The sequence below is a fragment of the Stomoxys calcitrans genome, chromosome 1 (assembly GCF_963082655.1).
Source record: "Stomoxys calcitrans chromosome 1, idStoCalc2.1, whole genome shotgun sequence".
Taxonomy (NCBI): domain Eukaryota; kingdom Metazoa; phylum Arthropoda; class Insecta; order Diptera; family Muscidae; genus Stomoxys; species Stomoxys calcitrans.
Genome location: NC_081552.1, coordinates 113,592,456 through 113,617,020, shown reverse-complemented (window position 1 = coordinate 113,617,020; position 24,565 = coordinate 113,592,456). Strand labels below are relative to the sequence as shown.

Below are 24,565 nucleotides of genomic sequence, written 5' to 3'. Positions count from 1 at the left end.
AGGTATGTAACCCCACCTTTAATCCTAGTGCTGACTTCAATCAAAATATAATTTTAGATGAATTATTAAAAACTAAAAAGAAAAGGATTAAACCTTTATTAATGGGGTATGAGCCCAGTAGCTTAATTAGCTTATCTTTTTAAATATATTTTGGTGTAAAATGGCCATTAAATTATTGCGAAATGAGACGGACTCGTTTCTTTGTCAGAACACAAACAAAAGTCAAACAACAACACACAACAAAGACTATAGTATGGAAGCAGAGTTGATTCGCCCCATTTCGTGAGCTTATACAATAATTACATTTGCAATTAAAATTGTGTGAAATTTATTCTGATGCAGCGACATGTCGCTACTATTTTGCTTATAGAACTCAGTACCACTTGTATTGAATGTGTTCGCATTATCTTTGTCACCAATTTTTTATAGTGCGATTTGGCAGTTGTTCGTGTGAGAAGTCGAAGCCAGTTCTAGGCTTTTGGGTTGGTATTCTATTCTGCTTTCGGAATAGTCGCGAAAATCTTTAATTGTTCCGCGAGTGCAATTTGACAGTAATGTTTTTATTTTCATCTGCACTTATGGTTTTATTATTTTTTATTTTTATCTGCACTTATGGTTTTATTATTTTTTTCGCATTAAATAATTAAAAGAAAAAACGAACCATTGAAACCAATAAAACAAAAATGGTGCCGACAATGATGTCAAGTGTTGCCACTAAAATTTCTTTCGCCATTTTCCTTACTACTACTTTTCGCCTATTTTCCTCCAGCGTTTCGCCGATTTTTTTATATGGAGTTTGCAGCATTCCGCCTGAAAAGCAGAACAGAATACTCAGCTTTTGCAGGAGTCATGGTTCAGTAATCGATTACTTGTATTTTCATTAAAATATCAAAGAATCGATTGGAGGAAAATCGACTATTCCTTCATTCTTTTTAATTCGTAAAACAGTGATAGCAGCAGAGAGGCACCTCTTTCTCTCTCCGTCCTTTTTGTAAGGAAAATCCATTCCAAATAGCAAACGAATTAACGGCAACACTTGTGTGTGCGAATAATTTTAAAAAATATAATAAATAGCTATGGGTGGGTCCAATTCACCAAAGTTATACGATATCCAAAATTTTTGAAGCATAAATTAATATAAATAAACTAATTACATTTTTGTATATTGCAAACCAAAAAGTAGCGTAAAAATTAATGTAGCAAAAAAGAAAATCAAGTGCAATGTCTAGAGATGTAAACGAATCCAATTGGAAGTTTCTCCGCGAAGATCTTGTGAAATAGATATTTCCTTTAGTTTAGTCGTTGTTTTAAGCGATAATATGTGCATCACGCCCAAAAATTAATAAATTCTATGGAATCCTTCTGCGAAAATAAAAAAATTAAGTGCAATGAGACATGAATGCCTTTACAAAAGTGAAAAATAAAACAAAAATGCAAAGTGATGACTGAGAGCAAAAGAATTCAATTCGCAAGTGTATGGTGGGCCTCTGTTCGTGTGTCTTCGTATACAATTGTGCGTGTCATATGGTTGTGTATGTGTATCAATGTTCTGGACAATGGCCCAGTGGTTGGAAATTTATTGTGGAAACTGACTATGCTTATGTTATATCGACAATATGTTCATGACAGCTGTTCATGTTCATACAACGTTACTTTTCATTTCAAACTGCGGAATGGTTTGTCTCCGCAAGGTGTGCACCTGCCACACCACCATTTAGTTGTTATTTGGTCAAGTTGTATTATTGCTTACATGTTGGAAGGTTTAATTTGCATCAGGGATGAGAATTGCGGTTCGTGAAATGGTATTAAAAACAAGTAGAAAAGGTACTTTTTGGTTTTGTGTAGCTTGGTGTGCTGATTTAAACAATGTAAAAAATTCTTGAGAAATACGCCCTCAAAGGGACGGCCAAAATATTGCAATATATCAGTTGTTATTAAAGCGATTTGGATGAACTGCACATCAACTTAAGGATTTTTTTTAATATCTTTCAGATGAGCTATGCTTTACAACGTGCTTTAGTGTTTCCCAAACATCCCATTGCGGAACAAATTAGAGGGAAACTAACTTCTCACAATATCATTTGAGTGCCGCCCGTTTCAAATTTAAGCTCAATGATATGGGGACCTCCTGTTTTATGCCGAGTCCGAACGGCGTGTTACTGAAAAGTGACACCTCTTGGTTGAGAAGTTGTGCATGGCTGAAATACCCACAAATATTGTTAGCATTTGGTGAGGGAATAACCACCGCTGAAAAATGTTTTAAGGTATTCTAGCCGGCAGGGAATGAACCCGGGCGTTTGGGCACGATATGCGGGCATGCTAACCTATGCACCACGGTGGCTCCCAGATGAGACAAAAAAATATTATTTTACCCCTTTTTTTAATTAATTTCGTTAAATCTCAGAACGTGACACATATAATCAGTTGTTTTTCCCCATTTCAATGAAAATCCCTCTTTCAGACCTTTCATTTGGTATATAAAAGTTTAGTTTTGCATGTTGTTAAACTCAAGTAATTCATACATATTTCGTAAGAAAAAATGTTCTAGAGAACATTTACTCGTTTTTACTGTTGGTCATATGAGAGAGGAGAAAATTTTAAGCCCGGCCGATAAATAAAAAGGTTTTTTTTACCTAAAATACTATTGCTTTCATGAGAAACTCTAACTTTTTTATTTAATTTGTTCTTATAGACATACATTTTTTGAGAAGTTTTAGACGTTTTTATACTGTTGGACCTATGAGAGAGGAAAACATCTTAAGCCCAAATTTACCCCAATTTTGAAAAAAAGAGTAACTTTTTTAACAAAAATACTATTGAATTTATGAGAAACATACATTTTCTAGTTCAATTTAATTTTAACGCCAAGATTTGTTATTGCATTTGTATAGTTGTATCATTAGATCCTATAAAGTTTATGAACTGTATTTTTGTTTTTTGGTGGGATAATTTGAAGTTCAACGCCTTAAATTAAAGCTTGAGATCCTAGCTATTAACTCACGTACAAACAAACATACAGATGGAAATTTTTTTTGTAAAATTGCAGTTTTTTACATAAAATATAAAAAGGCTACAAGATGCGCATTATTTCGATTATATCGGCCCATTATAAAAGGAGATATTCGCATTTATATATATAAAATTTTAAAGGTCTATATTTCAAGAACCGGGTACTTCCCGGACAAAATTTTTATTTTATTTGGTTCGTGGCATGAAGCGCTATCTCCTGAAAAATTATTCAAATTGGGGCTCATAAACTACATTTGCTCCGAGTGTTCTTTCATATACATAATAAAATATGGTTATTGTCGAAAAAGTACCAAATCACCCCAGGTGTACCGTGGTACTTTCAATGTTCCAAAAGTTCCAAAGTATCAAAATTATCATCCCTGATTTGCCTTTTAAGATTTGAGATACTCTTTATACTCTTGGAATTTTAAGTAAATGAGTGAGATCGAGAGTGAATAAAGAGAAAGAGACCTTTGACGCTAGTGATACATATTATATGGTTACTTTTATGATTACGTGAATGAAAAATGTAAAGACCTAAACAGAATGAGAGCGCTGAGGAAGGTTGCGTTGAAGAATACAACTCTACAAACAAAATTCAAAAAATCAACTCGCAAAAGTTAAACAATTTTTAACTTTGACGAAAAAAAAAACGATACTGAATTGCGGCAACAGAGAAAGACGTTCGCTTTCAAGCGTTAAAGTTTAAAGTTTTAAAACTGTTCCGCGTCGCTTTTGTGGGATTTGTGTGCCGAACTGAAGGTTAGGTGAAACTCGACGATCACAAACAGCTCAACGCGTTCATTCTGTTTCGGCCTTAAGGATTGGAGGCACCTCATTTACAAGCAACTTGCATATCGATGCGATTTTTGTCAATTTACTTAAAAACTCTATCATCTTAAATTTACAAGGTTTAATTAATTACAATTCGATTGAACAGGAAAAATTTACTACTGCGTCCTCGTTTTTAATATATTTATATATGATTTGTTGTACTTTTATTTATATTTGATGGTTCCTTATTGGTTGAACAAATTGGGCTAAATTGCAGTTTACGGTAAAATCACAAAAAATAAAATTTTTTGAAAACTTCCCTAAAAGAGGGGGTTTTCTAAATTTGAAACACTCTATGGAAAAAATTTATACAATATAATAAATTATAAATTATATGTTATCAACACAATTCTGAAATCTCCCTGGATAATAAACTCCCGGGGAATTAATTTTTCCCTCGAATAAAATCATCCTATTCTTAATGAATAGAGAGGAAAAAAATTTGGGAGAGCGAATTTTCGAAAACAGCTGTTTTGCTTCAGCTGTTTTATTTAAGCTAAACATTTGAAAATAAGTTATAAATGATGTGATTGTGGAGTAGTTTTATTGAACACAATAAAGTACGAAAAAGGAAGTAAGAAGGAAGATAACTAGGTTTGAGATATTATTTTTATAAAAAGTGCATAGTATATGGGTTGTTGTTGTTGTTGTTGTTGTTGTAGCAGTGTTATACACCGAGGCGGCAGCCCTTGCCGATGAAGATCTTCATCGGGTCAATCCGGTACGTACAACCGGCTGCCATGGGATTGATAGTATATGGGTTGCATAAAAGTGTATTAGCGAGATGCCAGATCCTCATACACCAACAATAAAGGTTGTTAAAAAGTATAGTTGTTGTTGCCAATAAAAGACTCATGTTTATTTAATATAAAATTGTGCGACAATTAATTCGATTAACTTTTACGAAAGTCTATAGCTGAAAGCTGAACAACTCACGAGCAACTAGCAATTGCTTTCGTCTTTGTCTGGCAGCCGAAAGGTTGCCATCTCGTTTACTCGTAGAAGTCGGCAAGTTCAAGGTTGCCACAAAGTTTACAAACACGTTAAGGTTGCTTTTGTTAATGTTTATTTTTTGTATTTTAATAATACATAATAGCTTGTCAAGATATTTCTGTGTTGTGATAACAACATTCCGTCTTTATCCAACAATCGTTGGCTGAAATCAGATGTTTTCAGAGTGGTCTGGAGGACAGGCAAATATATTGTGTCGTGTTTGTGGAGTAAATGCTTTCAAAAGTGGCACCAAGTATTTTGGAATAATTGATTGTCTGATGTGCAATGTTCCAAATTTGTCCACGGTCATTGCGTTAAGAGACATGCAGAAGACATGGCGAAACAATTACAGGTGGTCTCATTTGTACCACAATAACAAATCATATAGCACAATCTGCCTACTCGACATCAAAATTTTATTTCAAAAATTACATTGTTCTCAATAAAATGAAAGAAACTTGCACTCGTGTGTGTACGAAAGTACTGAAAGGAGTGGTTTGCTAAGAATGTAAACCACAGATGCAGCGTTAACGTTTTGGGCCTTTTCTACCAAATTTGATAGGATTTACTTTAATTTTAAGGGTTTTGTCGGATGTAAGGCCCATTTCGATGTTTGTAGATTTTTAGCGATTTTGTTTTTATACTCACTACCTAGGACAAGGTGGTTATTCATTAAGTCATTCCGTTTGCAACACATCGAAATATACTATACTTTCTTTTAAAAAATCCACAATTACTTTTTGGGCAACCCAATATAATAACTGTTACAAGAATATTGCGTGTATTTCTATTTATTTTATAACTTTGGTCGGCTGGTAGGTTTTTTTTTGAAATTTTTTGGTCGGAAAACTTTTGTAGTGGCAACGCTGCTGAGACACGTACAAAGATCAGAAATAAACGAAGAAAATCAAGAGAAGAAAGAATTTCAACATAACTCTGTATGAACAATGAATGAGTTTTCAATGGATTTCGGACACTGTTTTGCTTTTAAACCGTTTTTACAAAACATTTTTTAACTCTCTTTTTAGCTTCATTTTGTTAATTAACTTGTATATTTCTGCTGATTTTGTGTTCGTAAGAGTGTTTGAGACTCTTAAGAATGAAACAAAAGAAAACGTCAGATTTCTAATCGCTGTTCGTGGTTGCCATTTTTTTGTGTGAGGACAAATTCATCTATGGGAAATCTATTGTTTGTGATGTAAACACAGAACTGACAACTTAATACCGTCAAACTGGCCGGCTATTTTCAGCTGTTCGCGTGAGACCACCTTCCTTATCCACCTTGTACAGCAGACTTCTTGCATATCAATGAGTGCTGCCTGATACTACTTTAAGCTCAATGATAAGGGACCTTTTAGTATCCGACTCCAAACGGCGTTCCACTTGGCGACATCTCTTTATACATATGGTTTAAGAATATTAAAATATGAACCACATATTTTGATACCTATGATATTCATATACCAATTTTAGAATTCTTTTATCTTATATATAAAAATCAATTTGTGTTTGTTTGTAGGTTTGTTTGTGTGTTCTTTATAGACTCAGAAAATATGGGACTCAAATGAAAGCTATTGAGGATAAAAAACGTATCTGATATCCAAATGTCGGACCAAGTGTTTGGGGGCCACCCTAACCCCCAAAACACCCCTAAATCGGACATATTTACCGACCATGGCAATATGGGACTCAAATGAAAGGTGTTTGCGAATAGAATACGAATCTGATATCCAAATGTGGGACCACGTTTCTGGGGATTCACCCCTTCCCCAAAACACCCCCCAAACAGGACTTATTTACTGACCATAGAAATATGGGGCTTAAATAAAAGGTACTTAAGTGTAGAATTCGAATCTGATATCCAAATATGGGACCAAGTGTTTAGGGGGCCGCTTCTCCCAAAAACTTCCCCCCAAGGGAACAAATTTACGACCATAGCAATATGGGGCTCAAATGAAAGGTCTTTGGGAGTAAAGCACGAATCTGATATCAATATTCGGGAAAAGTGTCTATTGGGGCCACCCCGGCCCCACAACTACACCCAAATAGGATGCATTTGCTGACTATTGCAATATGAGGCTCAAATAAGAGGGTTTTTAGAGTAGAACACGAATCGGATATATATTTTCAAGGCCAACTCACTGAGTGGCCGTCCATCCCCAAAACACCCCCCAATCCGGTCATGTTTGCCGACTTTGGAAATATGGGGCTCAAATGAAAGGTATTTGGGAGTAGACCACGTATCTGATACCAACCTTAGGGACCAATTGTCTAGGGGACGTTCTACACCATAACAACCCCTAAATAGGACGTATTTGCTCACCAAGACAATTTGGATCTTAAAGAGAGTGGAACTAAATATTTAAAGTTTTTAGGGCCAATACCCCAAACCGGACATATTTGCTGACTTTTGCAATAAGGCGAATTTGATATACAATCAAATAAATAATATATAGTCATATGAGAATAGAACACGTTGCTGATATATTTTCAGGGCTTAGTGATTGGGGGACCACCCCACTCCCCAATACTCCACAAAGAGCAATATTTTACTGATCATGCCAATATATGGCTCAAATGAAAGGTATTTGAGATTAGAAAACGAATTTGATAACCTATTTTGGGCCTATGTATTTGGGGGACGCCTCATCGTGTAAACTCCCCTAAACCAATGGCAATTTGTGGTTTAAATAAATGGTATTTGAAGGAAGAGCACGATGCTGATATTTTTTCAGGGCCAAGTGTCTGGGGGACCATTTCACCCAGAAAACACTCCAAAAAAATATCATGAAAATATCGGGCTGAAATAAAGTATTTTAAGAATGGAGTACACCTTACATTAAATTCGTAGACCAATAAAGATCATATGGGATCCAGATGCTTCGACCAATCAAAGCAAGAAGGAAGAAGTTTTTCAATTTTTGAGTATCAAACAAAAAAAAAAACAAATTTAAAAATGTTCAAAATTCCAATTAGCTCCAGGCAAAACCAACAGGACGGCAGGTTTAAAAAGTTTTCACTAGGTTGTTGTAGCGGTAAACTAGCTACCAATAATGCATTTAACCTTCCACGGTAGACCAGGGTAGTTATAACCCAATTCCAATGGGGCTGGGATTGATTCTAACATCATAGACGTTTGTCTCTATTATTTATAACCAGGGCCCACGCATCACATGTGTCAAACGCATGACTCTCTGGATTCCTTTTGAATTGAGTTCATTGATGGGCAGGATAATAAGCGTCCACCAGCAAAGTGCTCCCGGCACGGGATAGCTGTGTGCAGTACAGAAGCTGGAACTTTGAGGTCCGATCTGTTTGGTGTTCTTTGGTGTCACGTGAAGCTTAGCTGCAGGCGCGTCCACAGGTTGCGGATAGTGGAATGCTCCATACGGAGTAGCTGCAACAGCAGTCGCGGACAATCAGCGGTGTCGAGCGGAGAGTCTCAATGAAAGGTCGGGCGGCACTGGTTCTTGCACAAATACTGAGTGCCTATGATGCTCGATATGACAAGGCGAGTTATTGGCCTTGTAATTTATTATCCCATATTTCTCACTTTTTATTTTCTTTTCCTCACAGGCCAGACTGGCCACCGAATGAACTCACCTTTTCATGGTTAAAATTAATTGTAATAAATTCCACAATGAAATCATAGAATAGGAGAAAATCAGTTTTCTAAATAAAAATTTAGATTTTCATCACGGCACAATAAGTTATGGGATTTCTCAAAAAAAATAATAGTACATTCTAAAAAATTTTTGCAGCGCTATTTTCCAAAAATAATATTTTTTAAAATGTTTCACCTGCGGCGCTCTTTAAAAAAAGATAAATTTTTTCTATAACATTGAGCGACTTCGTATTCGTGTTCCTGGGGTAATTTTTTTGGGGGATGCAAAAAATTTTATTTTTTGCTATTTTCCCCGTAAACTGCACTTTTGCCCATTTTCCTACAACATATTGCGAAAACATCAGTAAAGTGTAAAAATATACCTATATACGATCACAAAATAAAAACATATTTTAGCTTTTTTTCATTTATACAAATGGTTTGTGCCTTTGCAAGACGTTTTTTTTTTACTAAATTAAATTGTGGTTTTGTTATTTGAAAAGCTACTTAAAATGCGAGTGCACCGAATTTTCTCCTTCAAAGGAACAAATGGGCGGTGTGGCAAAAAAAGCTTTTCGCTTTGCATTTCATCATCATACAATGCCAAAACCCAAATTTCCGTGAAAATCGGAACAGTACTGTATGTTCTTTTTTTTTCAATGCTTATTGCTGATTCCATTCAGTGGTATTTTTTGCTGTGTTTTGAAAAAAAGTTATCATGAACAAATAATGATTTTTATTAATACAAATTTGGTAGTGTCTTAATTGAAAATTTTGATTTTCACTGCAAAACAATAACTAGCAGCGGCCTAACGTCATGATTTTCCTCATGAATTGTGAATTTTACTAAAGCATATTTGTGTACAATTGGTAAAAAAAACCGATTCGATTAAACAAGCCATCAATGTTGCGACTACTCTAAGAACGTTTTGTCGCTTTCCAACCATTAATTTCGAATTTTATGAGAATTTACTCTCCCCCATGTAAGGTCTCTTTCTCTCACACACACTTTGATATTCATTCAATACCGTACACAACGTTGTGTTTGTCGAATGACAATTTGGCCAAAACGGGCAACTACCAACAAAATTTACAGTCAAGTGCCTTATACCAAGAGTGACGCATATACGGGTTGTCTCGCGGACTATCAGAAAGGTGTGGAGTGGACAAATAAGTTAACAAGATAGAACCAGAAGAGCTAAAACTAAACAAGTACAAAATAAAACAGCCCGATAAAAAAATAGAACAACGTCAAGTGTGCTAAGTTCATTATCATTTTACGAAAACCACACGCACACAAATGTAATACCAAGAAGCAAGAAATTCTTAGCCCATTAAATAAAAGAAAAAGTAAATAAAAACAAACAAGGCGATTTTTGTGCTTTGTAATTAGAAAAAAATAATAAAACAAATACGAAAATTCGTGTTGGCGAACAATGAAGGCAATACAAGAAAGTGGCGTTGCCGCCCTTGGTTAGTGATATAGTGTCGATCGATCAATGTGTTGAATTGTTCAAAATTCCGATGATGATATACTCATAAGATTAATTTCTGATGTATTCGAAAATCTTTAGGGAAAAGATTTTCTCTTTTAAATTTCTAACAAAGTCAAGAATGACTATCAAGTAATTGTGTCATTCTGTGAATGTGCTAGTACGAATTAATTGAATTAACCAGAATATTGATTGATTGAAATATTTGAAATATACTTGGCATTGTTTTCTCGTTTTTTTTTGGTTTTGTTTCAAATTTAGGCCACATCTAAGCGACATCTCTGAACGGCTAGTCCAGGCTGAAAGCACTAACACAGAGCCTGCTAGCTTATATGTTGCTAGATAAAAATGGTGCATAAACATTAAGGAACCCGAAACACATTTTGTTGCAATTAACTACCCAAGACACCAACCTAGAAAACTACAGGCCTGATTGTGTTTCAACGAACGAATCGAGTAAATTGTTGGAAGTAAAGGATTTCAATTGAGTCATATCACAAGTTCATTTCATACACATCTCTACTAAAATAACAAGCAACGTTTTAAAGTCCAATCAAAAATATAAACCCTCAGAAAAGGATTGTCGAACGAAAAGGAGAATACGATATATGTGACAAAGAGAAGGAAGGAAAGGAGTGGAACATTGTATTTGTGGTCAAAGACTAAGCAACTTCTGGTGATACATACAACATATTTACATACACTTACTACAACAAAGTTTTATTTTATATTAAAACGCACAAAGGGAATTTTGTTACTGTAAATATACGACTCGCGTCAAACACTCAACACCAGCACAATCACCTGTCTTACATACGACACGAAACGCAAAAACTTTTCCAAAAGAGGCCAACAAGCGGAAAGAATTATTATCTAGCTTACAGTTAAAAAACATAATATTAAAAAATATGACATCATATGCCTCGTTACCGGACAATGCGAGAACGCATGAGGATGGCTTTACATCAAATTCTAATTCTACAACACCCTTGTCACCGCCTTCCGAACAGGAACTGGCTTCAGCCATTGGTGCCAAGCAATTGAGAACACCCCTGACACCGGACTCCTTCTCCGAAAGTGAACGGGAGAAAATGGACTCTACGCCAGAAAATATAAAAAAGATCGATGATGTCATTAACGAGGGCGATCATCACCGTTCCCAACACCAGCGCCAGAATATGCCATCAGCGGTGTGTTTTTCACCTCAATCGGAACAATACACACCAAGTTTTGTCCCAATTGGACTAGCCGCGGCAGTAGATGACTCAAATGCTAAACTCTGTCTTGCCAAACCACCACCATGCATTAGTTCAAAAGGTAATAATAAAATGTTTTATGCAAATCGTTCGCCACTCTTTTTGTTGTTTTTACCCCTTGGGTAGTATTTCTTTTGTCCAATTTTAAAAAACTTATCATTATTTGTTGTGGTTTTCCATTCCTGCTCATAGTTGCCGCAGCCAATTTTAACGCTTGCTTTGTTAGAGATGTTTTCGCAGCCGTGAGTTTTTCAAATGTCGATTACTTATGCATACCACATGCTCTACAGTGAGTTGTCACTGTTTCAGTGTATTTCGCTGTGTTGGAATTTCTGTTGTTTTTTTTTTAATTTTGTGCTAAAAAGTTCGTGTGCTTCAGTTTTTTGTCACTTATATCAATGAGTTATCTAAATCTTGAAGGGAATATAAAAGGGGAATGTTTGTGATTTAATATTTGTCGAAGCAGTTCTGAATCAAATTTACAATTAGTTTGTTGTTTTTAAGCCATATTTGCATGTGGAGGTTGCGATTCTCGTCAAGCTATCAAAGGTGAGCAAGCTCGTTCCGGTGCCGTCCGGTCTTTTACTGAGTCTCGCCACTCGATGCAGTTACAGCTTCTCCGTATTGAGCATTCCTAGAGATGGACGATGCGTAAATACCCAAAGGTAGTTATCCGTTAAATTGGGTAACTACCCGGGTATTTACCCATTTATACCCAAATTCTGGGTATTTATAATTTTGCAGATATCTTGGGTATTAAAACATTTTCCAAACAATTTTGGATGATTTCGTATTTTTTGTATATAAACCTGACCCTCTGATACCATAAAATCGGAGTTTTGTTTTATATAGTCGCTATATAGACCGATCTTCAGACTTAAAGTCTTGAGGCAATAAATTGGCCATTTTCATCCGATTTCGATGAAATTTGGCACAGTGAGTTCTGGCAGACCCCTTCCCATTTCTGTGAAGTGTGGACTATATTTGGATATCGGACCATATTTGGATATAGCTATCCTATAGACCGAACGCTCGGTCCGATCTGGACGATATTCAGCAAAAAGTTGTAGAGGTCTACCAAATCTCACCGTTTTAAATTAAATCAAAATCGGATGAAAATCGGTCTGTATGGCAGCTATATCCACATATGGTCTGATCTCGACAATATTCAACAGAAAGGGGTAGATGTCTATCAAAACTTTCTGCTTCAAATTTCATCAAAATCAGATGAAAAATGCCCCTCTTATGAGTTCAATACTATATATCGGAAGATCGGTCTATATGGCAACTTTATCTAAAGATGGCCCGATCTGGACCACATTCAACAAATAGATGTAGGGATCTACCAGAACTCAATGTGTTAAATTTCATCGAAATCAGTTGAAAAATGCTCTTTTTATAAGCTAATTACACTATATTGGGAGATCGGTCTATATGGTAGCTATAACAAAATATGGTCCGATGTGGACCATATTTGACAAAAATGGGAAGGGGACTAACAGAACTCACTTTGCCAATTTTCATCGCAATCGGGTAATTAATGGATTTTTTATAGCCTTAACACCCTATATCGGGAGATCGAGCAGCCATATTCAAATAAGTTCCGATCTGGACCACACTTCACAGAAATGGGAAGGGGTCTACCAGAACTCACAGAGCCAAATTTCATCCAAATCAGATGGAAAATTACCAATTCATTGCCTCAAGACGTTAAGTCTGGAGATGGGTCTATGTATGGGCTATATATAACTAAGTTCCGATTTTATGAGATCAGAAGGTCAGGTTTATATACAGAATATACGAAATCATAAAAAAAATTTGGGAAAATGATTTCATTACCTAAATATCTGAAAAGTTATAAATACCCAAAAAAGTATTTAATGGGTATTTACCCAATAAGTACCCAATCATTGGGTATTTGCCCGGTAGACACCAATCTCTAAGCATTCCACTATCCGCAATCTGTAAACGCGTCCGGTAGCTCTCAGCTAAGCTTCTCGTGACAACGAAGGTTGAAGTTAAAATTTCCAGCCTAAGTGTTGCCCACGCCAGGATTAATTTGTAAATTGGATTTGGTTGTCGTCGCAGTTTTAGCTATAAATCGAAAAAATATTCTTATCGCCTACTCTATTTTCCACAGGTCTTCTTAAACATTCATAGGCGGGTGACCTTTTTTAAAAGGTTTTTTTGAGGTCTAAAACAAATGACTTCAAAACTGTCACCCCTTCTTGACCCATCCGACCGTGGAAATGATCCTCCCATTGCACAGTGAACAAAACAGCGAGCCTAGTGCGAGATAATTCAAATTTCACAACCCGAGTAAAAAAAAGTTGATATGTTCAGATCCAATTATATCTGGCATCAGATACAATCAGGTTTTTTATTATGTGTTTACCTTTAGACAAACAAATACAATTGGTCTATTTTTAGAACACACAGCATCGTCTTTTGCTCCCATCGGTACTCCTTATTTTATAGTTTTTTGCTTGCTCTAGGAATGTAGTTATGGATTTGAGTTTCCTCTTACTCTTCCAATTCAAAGGTAATTTAGGTTTAGGTTGCGCGCACACCCAACATATCGTTCATGTCTAGAGTATTCTGCCCATAAAAGGAGCATTTTTATCCAATTTAGATCAAGTTTGTAGTAGTGTGTTTTGGTACACCCACACACCTATTTATTTAATTGTGGTCTAGATTGGAAATCCATTTTTGGATTGGACCATATTTGGATATAGCTGCCATATAGACCGATCCCCCGAAATAGATTGAGCCCATAAAACGAGCATTTTTCATCTGATATCGATGAAATTTGAAACAGTACGTTTTTGTAGACCTTTACATTCCTTTGTCGAATGTGGTCCAGGTCGGACCATATTTGGAAATAGCTGCCATATAAAGAGATCCCCCGAAATAGAGTATTGAATCCATAAAAGGAGAATTTTGAGTCCATAAAAGGAGAATTTTTCATCCTATTTCTATGAAATTTGAAATAGTGAGTGAAACGTCAGGCGCTGGGGTCCATTATGTGCAACATCTGCTGTTCCTTTTGAATCTCATAAATTTGTAGAAAAATCCGTTTTTGCAAAAGAAAAACTTTGGACGAAAAACAAACAACTTTAAATTGGCGGAATGTGCAGATGTAAATAAAAATATTTTTAATATTTTAGATTCTGTAACCATATTAGGTAGAGGACTGGTTAGTGGACTAAGAATTCGGGGATTTATACTAATCACGGGTACGGGGAATGGGAGATACAGAGCATGTATTCTTACAAATAGTAGTCTAAATGTTTTTCTTCTTCCGTCGCTAAGTACTGAAGATTCAGTGGAATCCAGCCTTGAAATAAATACGTCTCAATAATTGCTGGCACACGATTCAGAGTTGTTGGTTGAAGTCGCTTCTGCAGAGAAGTAAAGCCTCATTTTAGGAAGTGATGCTAATGCACATCACCAGATATGGGGAAGTTCGGATGTCAACGAAAGGGGTGAGCTGCTTATCGAATATATTATAAGTTACAATCAGGCGATTTGTAATAATCGGAATAAACCGATTTTTATTACCAGGAACAGGCAGGAGGTACTTGATATTACCTTTGAATTGGAAGATATAAGCTCAAGAATATGCGACTAGGAATTGTTGCATGACCACAGTTTGTTTGATCATCGTTATATTAGTTTCATCTTCTGAGAAAATACTGCAGAAGTGGTCCATCGGCTAAACGGAAGAAAGGCGGATTGGGATAAATTTCGGCACAAATTTTGCACTTCTATCCCTTCTAGACTAGAAAAGGAAGTGGAAACTATGGAAGATATAGACATAGTGGTCCGCTTAACGGTTTGCCAAGGGGCAAACAGTGACCGCCAAACAAGAAAATATAAGGGCGAGCTGAGAAAGGCTCAGAACAAATCCTGGGTTGTTATTGAAGCCACATTCTCATGGGGAGGTGGCGATCTTCGTCAAGCTCATATAGGTGAGTAAGCTCGTTCCGGTTCAAAGGACCGATCGTCGTGGAAATAGGGTGACCATAGCTCATTTGAAGGCGCTAATAACTCGCCTTGTCATATCGATCATCATAGGCACTCAATATTTGTATAAGAGCCGGTGCCGTCCGACCGCTCACTGAGATTCTCCGCTCGATACCGCTGATTGTTCGCGACTGCCGTTACAGCTACTCCGTATGGAGCATTCCACTAACCGCACTATTCGTGACAGCAGTGAACACCTCACAGGTCGGATCTCAATGTTGCAGTCTATGTGGTGCAAACAGCTATCCCGTGCCTCCCGTGCCACTCTGGGTGGAATTATGCAGCTCCGTGGAGGAGACATCTGAGGCCTCTAGGCTTAGGAAGATTCTGTCCTCTAGACCTTTTACTGCGGGCTTTATTCAGAAGTCAGAGAATGAATGGACAATGCCTAGTGTTGCGGAGGCAATACATGAAAATATAAGAAAAATAAAACCATTGGATTTTAGTATTTTTACTTAAAATAAATAGAGGCCACCGTAGCGCAGAGGTTAACATGCCCGCCTATGACGCTGAACGCCTGTGTTCGAATCCTGGCGAGACCATCAGAAAAAATTTTCAGGGGTGGTTTTCCCCTCCTAATGCTGCTGTGCCATGTAAAACTAGTCAGAAATTAGCCCCTGTTCCTTAGTGGAATGTTCATGGGCAAAATTTGCAATTTTACTTATAATAAACAGAGCACATTTTTATTTAAATATTGTTCGAAAAAACAATATCTTACTTTTGAAAAAAAAAACCGATTGGTCGCTTGTTGGTGGCCGAAAATCCAAGAGAACAAGCAATTCAAATGTAACGAGTAACATACCTTGGGGCAAAGATTCCTGGTATGTTTCTATCACCTGTCGCAGCAGCAGCATGCATATAGTAAAGACAAACCCACTGAAACAGCCCTTCACGACTTAGTCGCCAACATAGAGGGTTCTCACGCTGTCAAGGAATATACAATGGTAGCATTTCTTGGCATTGAAGGTGCTTTCAATAACGTAAAACCGACGTCAAACATGAAGAAGTTGGAGTTTCTAGGCATCAACTATGCCGTCAGAAAGTTTATTAATAACTTACTAAATGATTCATTACGTCAGGCATGGGATCTGTGGATCTAAAAAGGTGGGTCAGCAGAGGAACTCTCAAGGAGGCGTACTGTCTCCTCTACTTTGGAGTATAGCCATTAACAATATATTATTGTCTCTGGAAGAAAAAGGTGTAAAGGTCCAATTGCGGTTAGGGAAAGTATATTTCAGGAAACTTTACGTGCAACAGCGAAGTGGGCTACCGAAAGTGGTATAGGCGTAAATCTGTGCAAGACAGAAGTAGTTATTTTCGGCAGGAGATACAAGTTACCTACAATGTCACCGTGTCTCCTTGGGAGGAGAGAATGTTCAATTTACAGAAAGCGCAAATATCTGGGTGTTTTGTTGGACACGAAATTGAACTACAATTTCAACTTTTTAGAAAGTGCAAGAAAAGCAACTCTTGCAAGAGAGCCATTGGCAAAATTGGGGGATTGGACCGCGCGTGATACACTGGATATATACTGCAGTTGTGAAACCTATAATGCTATATGGTGTTGTGGTCTGGTAGACGGCGCTTCAAAAGTCCACCTACTGTCCAATAGTCAACAGGATCCAAAGGATGGCTTTTTTGTGCACCACAGCCGCATTGAGGACGACACCATCTGATGCACTGAATTCAATGCTACATCTAATGCCTCTGTACATTGTGGCTAAACAAATTGCTGCGACCACTACCGTGAGGCTAAGGGAGCTTTCTCTTTGGTCATGTGGCGGCTACGGACACTGTGTAATCATTGATACAATGTCCGATGTTCCAGGCAGTGTGGATAACATAGTGGTCGCCTACGGCACGTCTAAATAGTGCCCAACATCTGTGAGCCTTCTCAGTACGCTCTTGAATTTGACACTTCCAATTCAGTTTCCTGTCCAAGATCACACCTAAGTATTTGACCTTGTCAGATATCAAAATCGTCTTATTGAGGAAACGTGGTGCGTTAAATTGACCCATTGGGTTAACATTAAGACCTCTGGGTCTAGCCCAGTCATATGCCATATGCAAGACCCTTTCGGCCCTTCTGCATAGTTCGTTCGGATCCTTACCCCTTAGAAGTATTATAACAACGTCTGCTACGCATCCGTAATAGGTCTGTTATGGTGATTACCATAGGAGGGACGAAAAAATGCCCCCCTGTGCCGCTTTCTCCCTTATATTTATGCCATGGGACACAAGTTATCCACCTGTTCCTTAGCATATGGTTTATCCAGTCTCTAAGGACCAGGTCTGGCTGGTTTAAGGATTGGATCAGTGTGTCGGTCCGCATATTGTTGAAAACCCCCTCGATGTCAATGCACATCGCCAGTGTGTACGTTTTGGCATCGAAGGATTCTTCTATTTTATGCACAACTTCGTGCAGAGCAATCTCCACCGACCTTCCCTTGACATAGACATGATGTTTGTATTTGAGCAGTTCGCTGGATGTCATACTCTTTATCATGGTGTCCACAATACGTTCCATGGTTTTGAGTAGAAAGGACGTGAGGCTTATGGGTCTGTAGGCCTTTGGTGTCGCATAACTTGCCTTGCCGGGCTTGGGTATTAACACTACCCTTGCCCCCTGCAAGGCTTTCGGAGTATATGCAAGTCCTAGGCACGCTGTGAAAATTTTGGCCAGACGAGGCGCCAGATAGTCTGTCTCCGTGAGTTCCTTTGTATCCTGTAGAAAATGGGTTTTCACCAAAAGCCTCAACATGTCCTCCGTTGTCTTTGCCCTCACTCTTGTGGCGTCATTAACGCTATCGACCTGTTCGCAGAAAAGCTTCCAGGAGGCACGTTTTGCCGCTCTGGTAATCTTATTATATTCCTTGAGCCGTGTGTAATACACATCCCAATAAACTTCCGCTTTTTTACGACGTGCTCTGTTAAAAAGTCTGCGAACCTCTTTCCCAATATTGCGAATCTCCCTGGTCATGCAGGGTTTTTTTTTGGACTGATTTCCTTTCCCGAAGAGGACAACTACCTTCGCAAGATTACGAGTGCAGTCGTACTCCTGTTGACACTTTCGTCAATGCCATCTAAGCTTAGACAATCTAAATTAACTTGCCCAAGTCTTCATCTGAATGGTCTTCCGAATTTTGTGCAATGTAGCGATAGTCAGAGAAAGAGTGTTCCATGGAGACGCTCCAATCCTAAACCTCATCGATCAGATTTTCTGAACATATCCTCACACCTAATACCTCCTCCCTAATCCTATTAACAAAGGTAGCGGTGTTACCAATATTAAGTGTTATTAGATCGTTAGTATTCAAGAACTCTGCCAGGGCTTGGCCCCGCTTATTAGTGTTGGTAACTACCCCACGAAATGTGGTGAGAGTTCGCATCGCACCCTATTAATACCTCGTTTCCTGTCTGTTTTGCTTTTCTTACCAGCCGTTGCAGCTCCGATGTGGGTGGTGGTGTCGGAGAGCCGAAAGCAGATAAAGTGATGCTCCACCCTTGACAACTCTGGGGAAAATATATAATTAAAATTTTTATGAAAAATAACGCAGGTCCTCGGCCGAGTACCAGTGTTAGCATATAATAATTGGTAGTTGATATGGTTCAGCCCAGAAACTTTGTTCCGTCCATGGCTCCTGGATTAGGGCAATATGAATCTTGCCCTTGCTGATTTTCTCCATCTCGCTCCGCTGGACGTTTATCTGGATTTTACAAAGTTGGTAATGGTTCCATCGTCGGGTCCCTGTTCGATAATCTTAATTGGGTTTCCATTCCCTGAACTGCCTGATGTTTCAATACCAGGATCTTTGCCTATCTTAGCCTTCCAAATCTTAAGTAAATGGGCTTCTTGGAAGCATGTGATGGTACCATCATAGGCCCCCTGTTCGTTGGGTTGTCGATGCGCTGCCTAATGTTTCAATATTAGAATCTTTACCTATCACAGTATTCCGAACCTTGAAGTCGGTGATGGGTCCGTCGTCGGGTCCCTGTTTGTTAGGCTGTGTTGGGTCTCTCGCCCTGCACTGCCTAATATTTTAGTATTAAGATCTTTGCTTATCCTACTTCTTTCCAATATTGAGAGAGGCCGTGATTGTCTCGTTGTTGTTGTTGTAGCAGTTTATTGTGTTCTATCTTTCGTCTGCTTGATTCTGTTGAGTGTCAAGGAATTCTGCGACTAAGATGGGGTGCGTCCACATGGATGTGGATGTGACGTGTATCGTGCGGTCCTTGGTTACAATCGGGACATACATCTCGCACGTCGTCGTAAATCCCTAATCTGTAGAAATTTAGGCGGCTGTATCTGCCGGAACGTAATTGAACCAGAACTACTCTGGTTTGCCGGGGGAGGTCAATTTCTTCAGGTGCAATGGGAGGCGGTCGTTCTCCAAGGACTACATTCACCCGGTAGCCATTTACCGCATCTGCTTCCGTGTCTACATGAATGCTGCCTAGACCTGCTTGATCTAGACGTTCTCTCTTGTAGCGCTGAACCTCACGCTCTAGATGATGTAGATCTACCTAAAGGCTTCTGGGCGGTGGATATCTATCCACAAGATGATGATTTGGTATTGGTTAGACAACATGTGGTTATGTCTTCGCACTGGTAGGATCTTTGTCTCCTGATGGAGGTGGTCCACATGAGAACTGAGGAGACAGCCCATCGCAGTTCGGAGGGCGGCATTCTGACAGATCTCAATATTATTCAACTGCGTGTCACAAAGTTGACGAGACCACACTGGCGCTGCATAACTTACCACAGACCGGCCAATTGCTTTGTACGTGGTCAACAAGGTTTCTTTGTCTGCACCCCAAGTGCTCCCACCAAGTGACTTGAGGACATTGTTTCTACTTTTGACTTTATCGCAAATTGCTGTGGCATGTGGGAAGAATGTGTAAGAGCTGTCAAATGTGACACTTGATGGTTGGAATCATTTCTCCATCGACTATCACAGTCAGCTCAGTATTCACCTCACGCGTATTTATAGTGAACAATGTGGCTGAAGATTTGGTGGCAGATTTCTTGCAGCGAAATATGAGGCAAGTTCGTTGATGTAGACGTTCAACATATCGCAGATGTCAACAATGGGTAGGTGACCTGATGCTATGATCGTACAATCGTCCGCATATGATACGATCTCTATGCCCTCTGGAGGGGGTGGAATGGAGGATAGGTAGAGTTTAAACAGTGTCGGAGATATCAACCCACCTTGGGGAACTTCCTGTTTCACTCTACGGTGTTTCGACTTCTTATCCCTAAATTCCACAAATGACTGGCGACCACACAGATAATTCGCGACCCATTATTTCAGGCCTGGCTGGAGGGACGTGTTGGCGACGTCCTCAAATAATTTGGCATGGCTGACCGTGTCGAATGCCTTCGATAGGTCCAGTGCCACGAGGACCGTCCTATCACATGGCTTGGGCTGATTTAAGCCACGACAAATGCGTGCGGTGATGCATGCAAAACAGTTATTGTGCTATGCAGTCTTCGGAATCAATGTTGATGCTCGGCGAATGGAAATTCTCTTACGAGGCTCGGGAGGAGTAATGCCTCAAGCGTCTTTGCCACTGGTGAGTCTGTACGACTCCCCCCAAACTCGGGTCCTTTCCAGGCTTCAGTAGCGGGATCACTCGCCCATTTTTCAGACATCGGGAACTATAACAGTGTTCAAAGACAGGTTGAGGACAGTAGTAAGGTACTTAACTCTAGGTGAATCCAGATATTTCAACATTAACGAAGAGATTCCGTCGGGGCCCAACGCCTTAGATGTTTTGGCGCCACGGATGACATTTGTAACATCGCCCACTGTAAATTGTGATGGCTTTTCATCGGCTTGGAGACCACGAATACAGCGAATGGCTCTCCTCCTTGCCCTGTCACTCTCGGGATGCACAATAAATTGACGGTTGAACAAACTGGCGCATCTCTTCGGATCAGTCACGGTTATTTCGCCAAAAGTGACTGAGGTACTGTTACCCGTCTACCGGGGTTCGGGAGTGACTTAACAGTAAACCACAACTTGGCTACACCGGTGCCTTAGTTACATTGCTCCAAGTGTTCTAGCCCCAAATTCCCCTTATGTTCGTTGACAACCCTGTTTTCTCCAGATTCAGCTCATTGATTCTGGGTTTGGTGGGGTACATTCCACGAATTCCATCATGCACTTCTGCGAGTACCACTGCCTGCGTCGGGAAATTGGAAAGCACTTGGGGTATTCGACCGGCTGGTAAAAAGCGAGCGGCTGCTGCGTTAATGTTGTCTCGGAATTTTCTCCCGGCCACTAGCACATCCGAGGGGGGTGGCAGTTCATTGAAGCGGCAATTGGTATACTCTCTGAAGCCAGTCCAATCGGCCTTCTTCTGATTGATAAACGTCCGGCGCTCAGAGGTTAGGAAGTCGGGTGGTTGGTCGATGGTGAGAATTATGGGGAGGTGGTCTGACCCCAAAAAGATGACGGCTTGCCAGGATACGTCACTCAGGAGATCAGGGGATGCAATGGAAATGTATGGCGAGCTGCTGCACCTCCTCGTAATCCTAGTGGGGGCATCCGCATTCACCGTGCAAAACGTGGAGCTTTCAATCTGCTCTGCCAAAGCTATGCCACGCTGATCGTTACCTAGGGAAGAATGCCATGAAGTGTAATGGGCATTAAAGTCCCCCAGAACCACCTTGCGACGTATCCAGTATGACTATGGTCCCGTAGTGAAGTGAGGCCAGAGCAAGATCGGAAATGTACCCACTCCATGCACCGGTTACACCTCACCGACCCCGACCGATGATGGAGGCGGTTCTGGCAAACCGAACAGAACCAGCGTCCGGGGTTCTTTTCAATCCCGGCACGGACCGGAAGCGTGCGGAGAAGGCACTCCGGGAAGTGCCTCCCCCATGACGAAAAAAGATGAACACGTACACTGAGGAGGCAGCCCTTGCCGATGGGGTTTCCTTTGGGTCATCCCGGGGCGTACAATCGGCTACCATGGGATTCGTTGTCAGCCCCCTGTTCGTTGGGCGGTGTTGATTTACCTGCCACTGCACGGCCTGATGTCTCAAAATGAGAATTTTTGACTATCCTAGTCTTCCCAATATTGAAAAAGATAGTTTTGCTCCCGTAGTGCGCCATGCCTTTAGTCTTAGCCAAACTCGTCACGGAGAGTGGATCAATGCCAACTAAAAGTAGAATTCCTTCCTCCTTCACCTCCCTGTGGAAGACCTCCCACTTCTCTGCGACCAAACCTTGATTTTGCTTGCCCAAGAATGCCAACATTCGTTCCGTCGCAAATTTACTGCCCCATCCCTTGATGAAGACCGTCGCCTATGTGAGCTGGGGGATATCCATCTTTCTTACCAGGTCGAGCTTTGCGCCCTCCCAGGGAGCGTGAATACCTCTGACGAGCTGTGTGACGGTATCAATACACTCTGCCGACGCAAAACGCAGCGTATAGATGTCATCTCTATACTTGCAGCTTATCTTTTGTAAGGGTGGACCCTCTACAGAGTTCGACACATGTTCGAAAATCCGATCCTTAACCAGATCCTTCACTTGGGACCGATGATCTGGTGGAATCCTACCGGATGCACAGCCGATATTGGTGACTGCATAAGTCACTTCCTCTGAATCCGAGTCAAACACCACCACCACCAGCACCAATCAACTTGTAGTATTTGCATTTCAAATGTTCACATGCATCCATGTACATTTATGCATTCATAGAAATTTTGCTACAACGAATTTTGGAACCAAATCGTATACTAGCCCAATCTACCTTTCCAGCCAGTCTAACATTTAACCACTTTTACATTGATACATCATTTGGACTCTTCAGATGTGTGTATTTACACCCAATAACCGTTAACCTAAAATAGGGGTTTCATTATAAATTATAGTTAAATCTTAATTATGTGTTTCAGATTTGGACAGTTTTATGGTGCTGTGGTGAGGCTTTTTGTGGCTTCGACTTAGTTTGTTCAGTTCGGTTAGCGATTTGCCATTATATTTTGTATTCGCTCATTCGTTCGCACATAATACTAGTAATAATATTTATTTGTCTGCTCTTCTTTGTTTTCTTGCGTGTTTTTCGTCTGCAGAAATGGTTACTAGCAAAAGCGGAACTGAGAGGAGCAGTGAAGACTGTGGCGGCAGCAGAGTTGATAACCAAAATGATGAAGACGAGGAAAAGTATAGTACGAATTCATCAAGGCACCACCACACATCGAGTCGAACAGTGACGGCAGGTAACGAGGCACACGTCCCCCCGCATGATCAAGAGGATAACGTTGAATCAGTATCATCGTCAAACGGTGGCAACACAACAATGACTACTTCTGCCAAACAGTCGTTGGCCTTTACAATTGACAATTTTAATGATAAGGAATGTGATGCTGCCGCCCAGGCAGCCAAATACAAGAGTATGATGGAGCGATTTCAAAATCGACATCGTCGTGGTGCCTCCATGTCTAAATTAGAAAATGATGAGTCGGGCAAGGCCGAAACACCTACACGTCTAACAAGTTCTCAGTCTTCTACGCCATTGACAACAAACCGTCCGTCGGCCCGTAACTCAATGGCAAGCAGCGAGGAGTACAATGCAACTTCCATGGATTCGGAAACGTCAGTAACACAAAAGGTAAACACTCATAATTTAGCAGAGTTAATTGAAAAACACTTTTTGTGGTGATCTTTTGGGAGAAGGCAAGAGATCCCCACCCAAGCAAGCTGATGAGTAATCGAATGGACTTGCTTGCTTTTCATTCTTTGTTGGTTTTTCAACGCATACGCTTTTGACTAAGTCTGAGTAATTATTGTGCATACTTCCATATATGACGTTTTCATCAAGTGTTTTATTTGAGTCAGTCGGTTGGATTTGATATTAAAAATATTTAAATGAGCTTGGGAGACGAAATATTCTCAATCATAAGATAACACAATGTATTATTATATAAATTGGTTCAATGTACGTAATTGAGCTAGTTTGCCGGGGGAGGTGAATTTCTTCAGGTCCAATGGGAGGCGGTCGTTTTCCAAGGGCTACATTCACCCGGTAGCTATTTACCGCATCTGCTACCGTGTCTGCATGAATGTTGTCTATACCTGTTTGATATGCCGCTTGATCTAGGGGTTCTCTCTTGTAGCGCTGAACCTCACGCTCTAGATGATGGAGTTCTACCTTAAGGCTTCTGGGCGGTGGATATCTATCCACAAGCTGATGATTTGGATAGTCTCTGCGATAACAGCCCAAAAGGTATTGTTTAGACAACATGTAGTTATGTCTTCGCACTGGTAGGATCTTTGTCTCCTGATGGAGGTGGTCTACATGAGAACCGAGGAGACAGCCCGTCGCAGTCC

At 39.8% G+C, this 24,565-nt stretch overlaps 1 protein-coding gene across 17 annotated transcripts in view; it reads left to right on the top strand.

Annotated features, from left to right (window-relative positions):
* Window positions 1–929: 929 nt before the first annotated feature.
* The window catches only part of LOC106089216 (enolase-phosphatase E1), an 81,519-nt gene continuing 57,883 nt past the window's right edge, over window positions 930–24,565 (top strand). For 4 of the 17 annotated variants that reach the window (XR_009396668.1, XR_009396667.1, XM_059361302.1 and 1 more), the window contains exons 1-3: window positions 1,090–1,532; window positions 10,195–11,250; window positions 23,308–23,846. Coding sequence is in view for 15 of the 17 variants with exons in the window: in XM_059361302.1 (XP_059217285.1) it covers window positions 10,842–11,250; window positions 23,308–23,846 (948 nt within the window). In the remaining 2 variants the exon portion in view is untranslated. Of the gene's footprint in view, window positions 992–1,020; window positions 1,039–1,089; window positions 1,533–1,734; window positions 1,825–9,503; window positions 9,791–9,814; window positions 9,914–10,194; window positions 11,251–23,307; window positions 23,847–24,565 lie in introns of those variants that run through there. The other 13 variants (XM_059361309.1, XM_059361313.1, XM_059361307.1 and 10 more) reach the window with 13 other exon arrangements.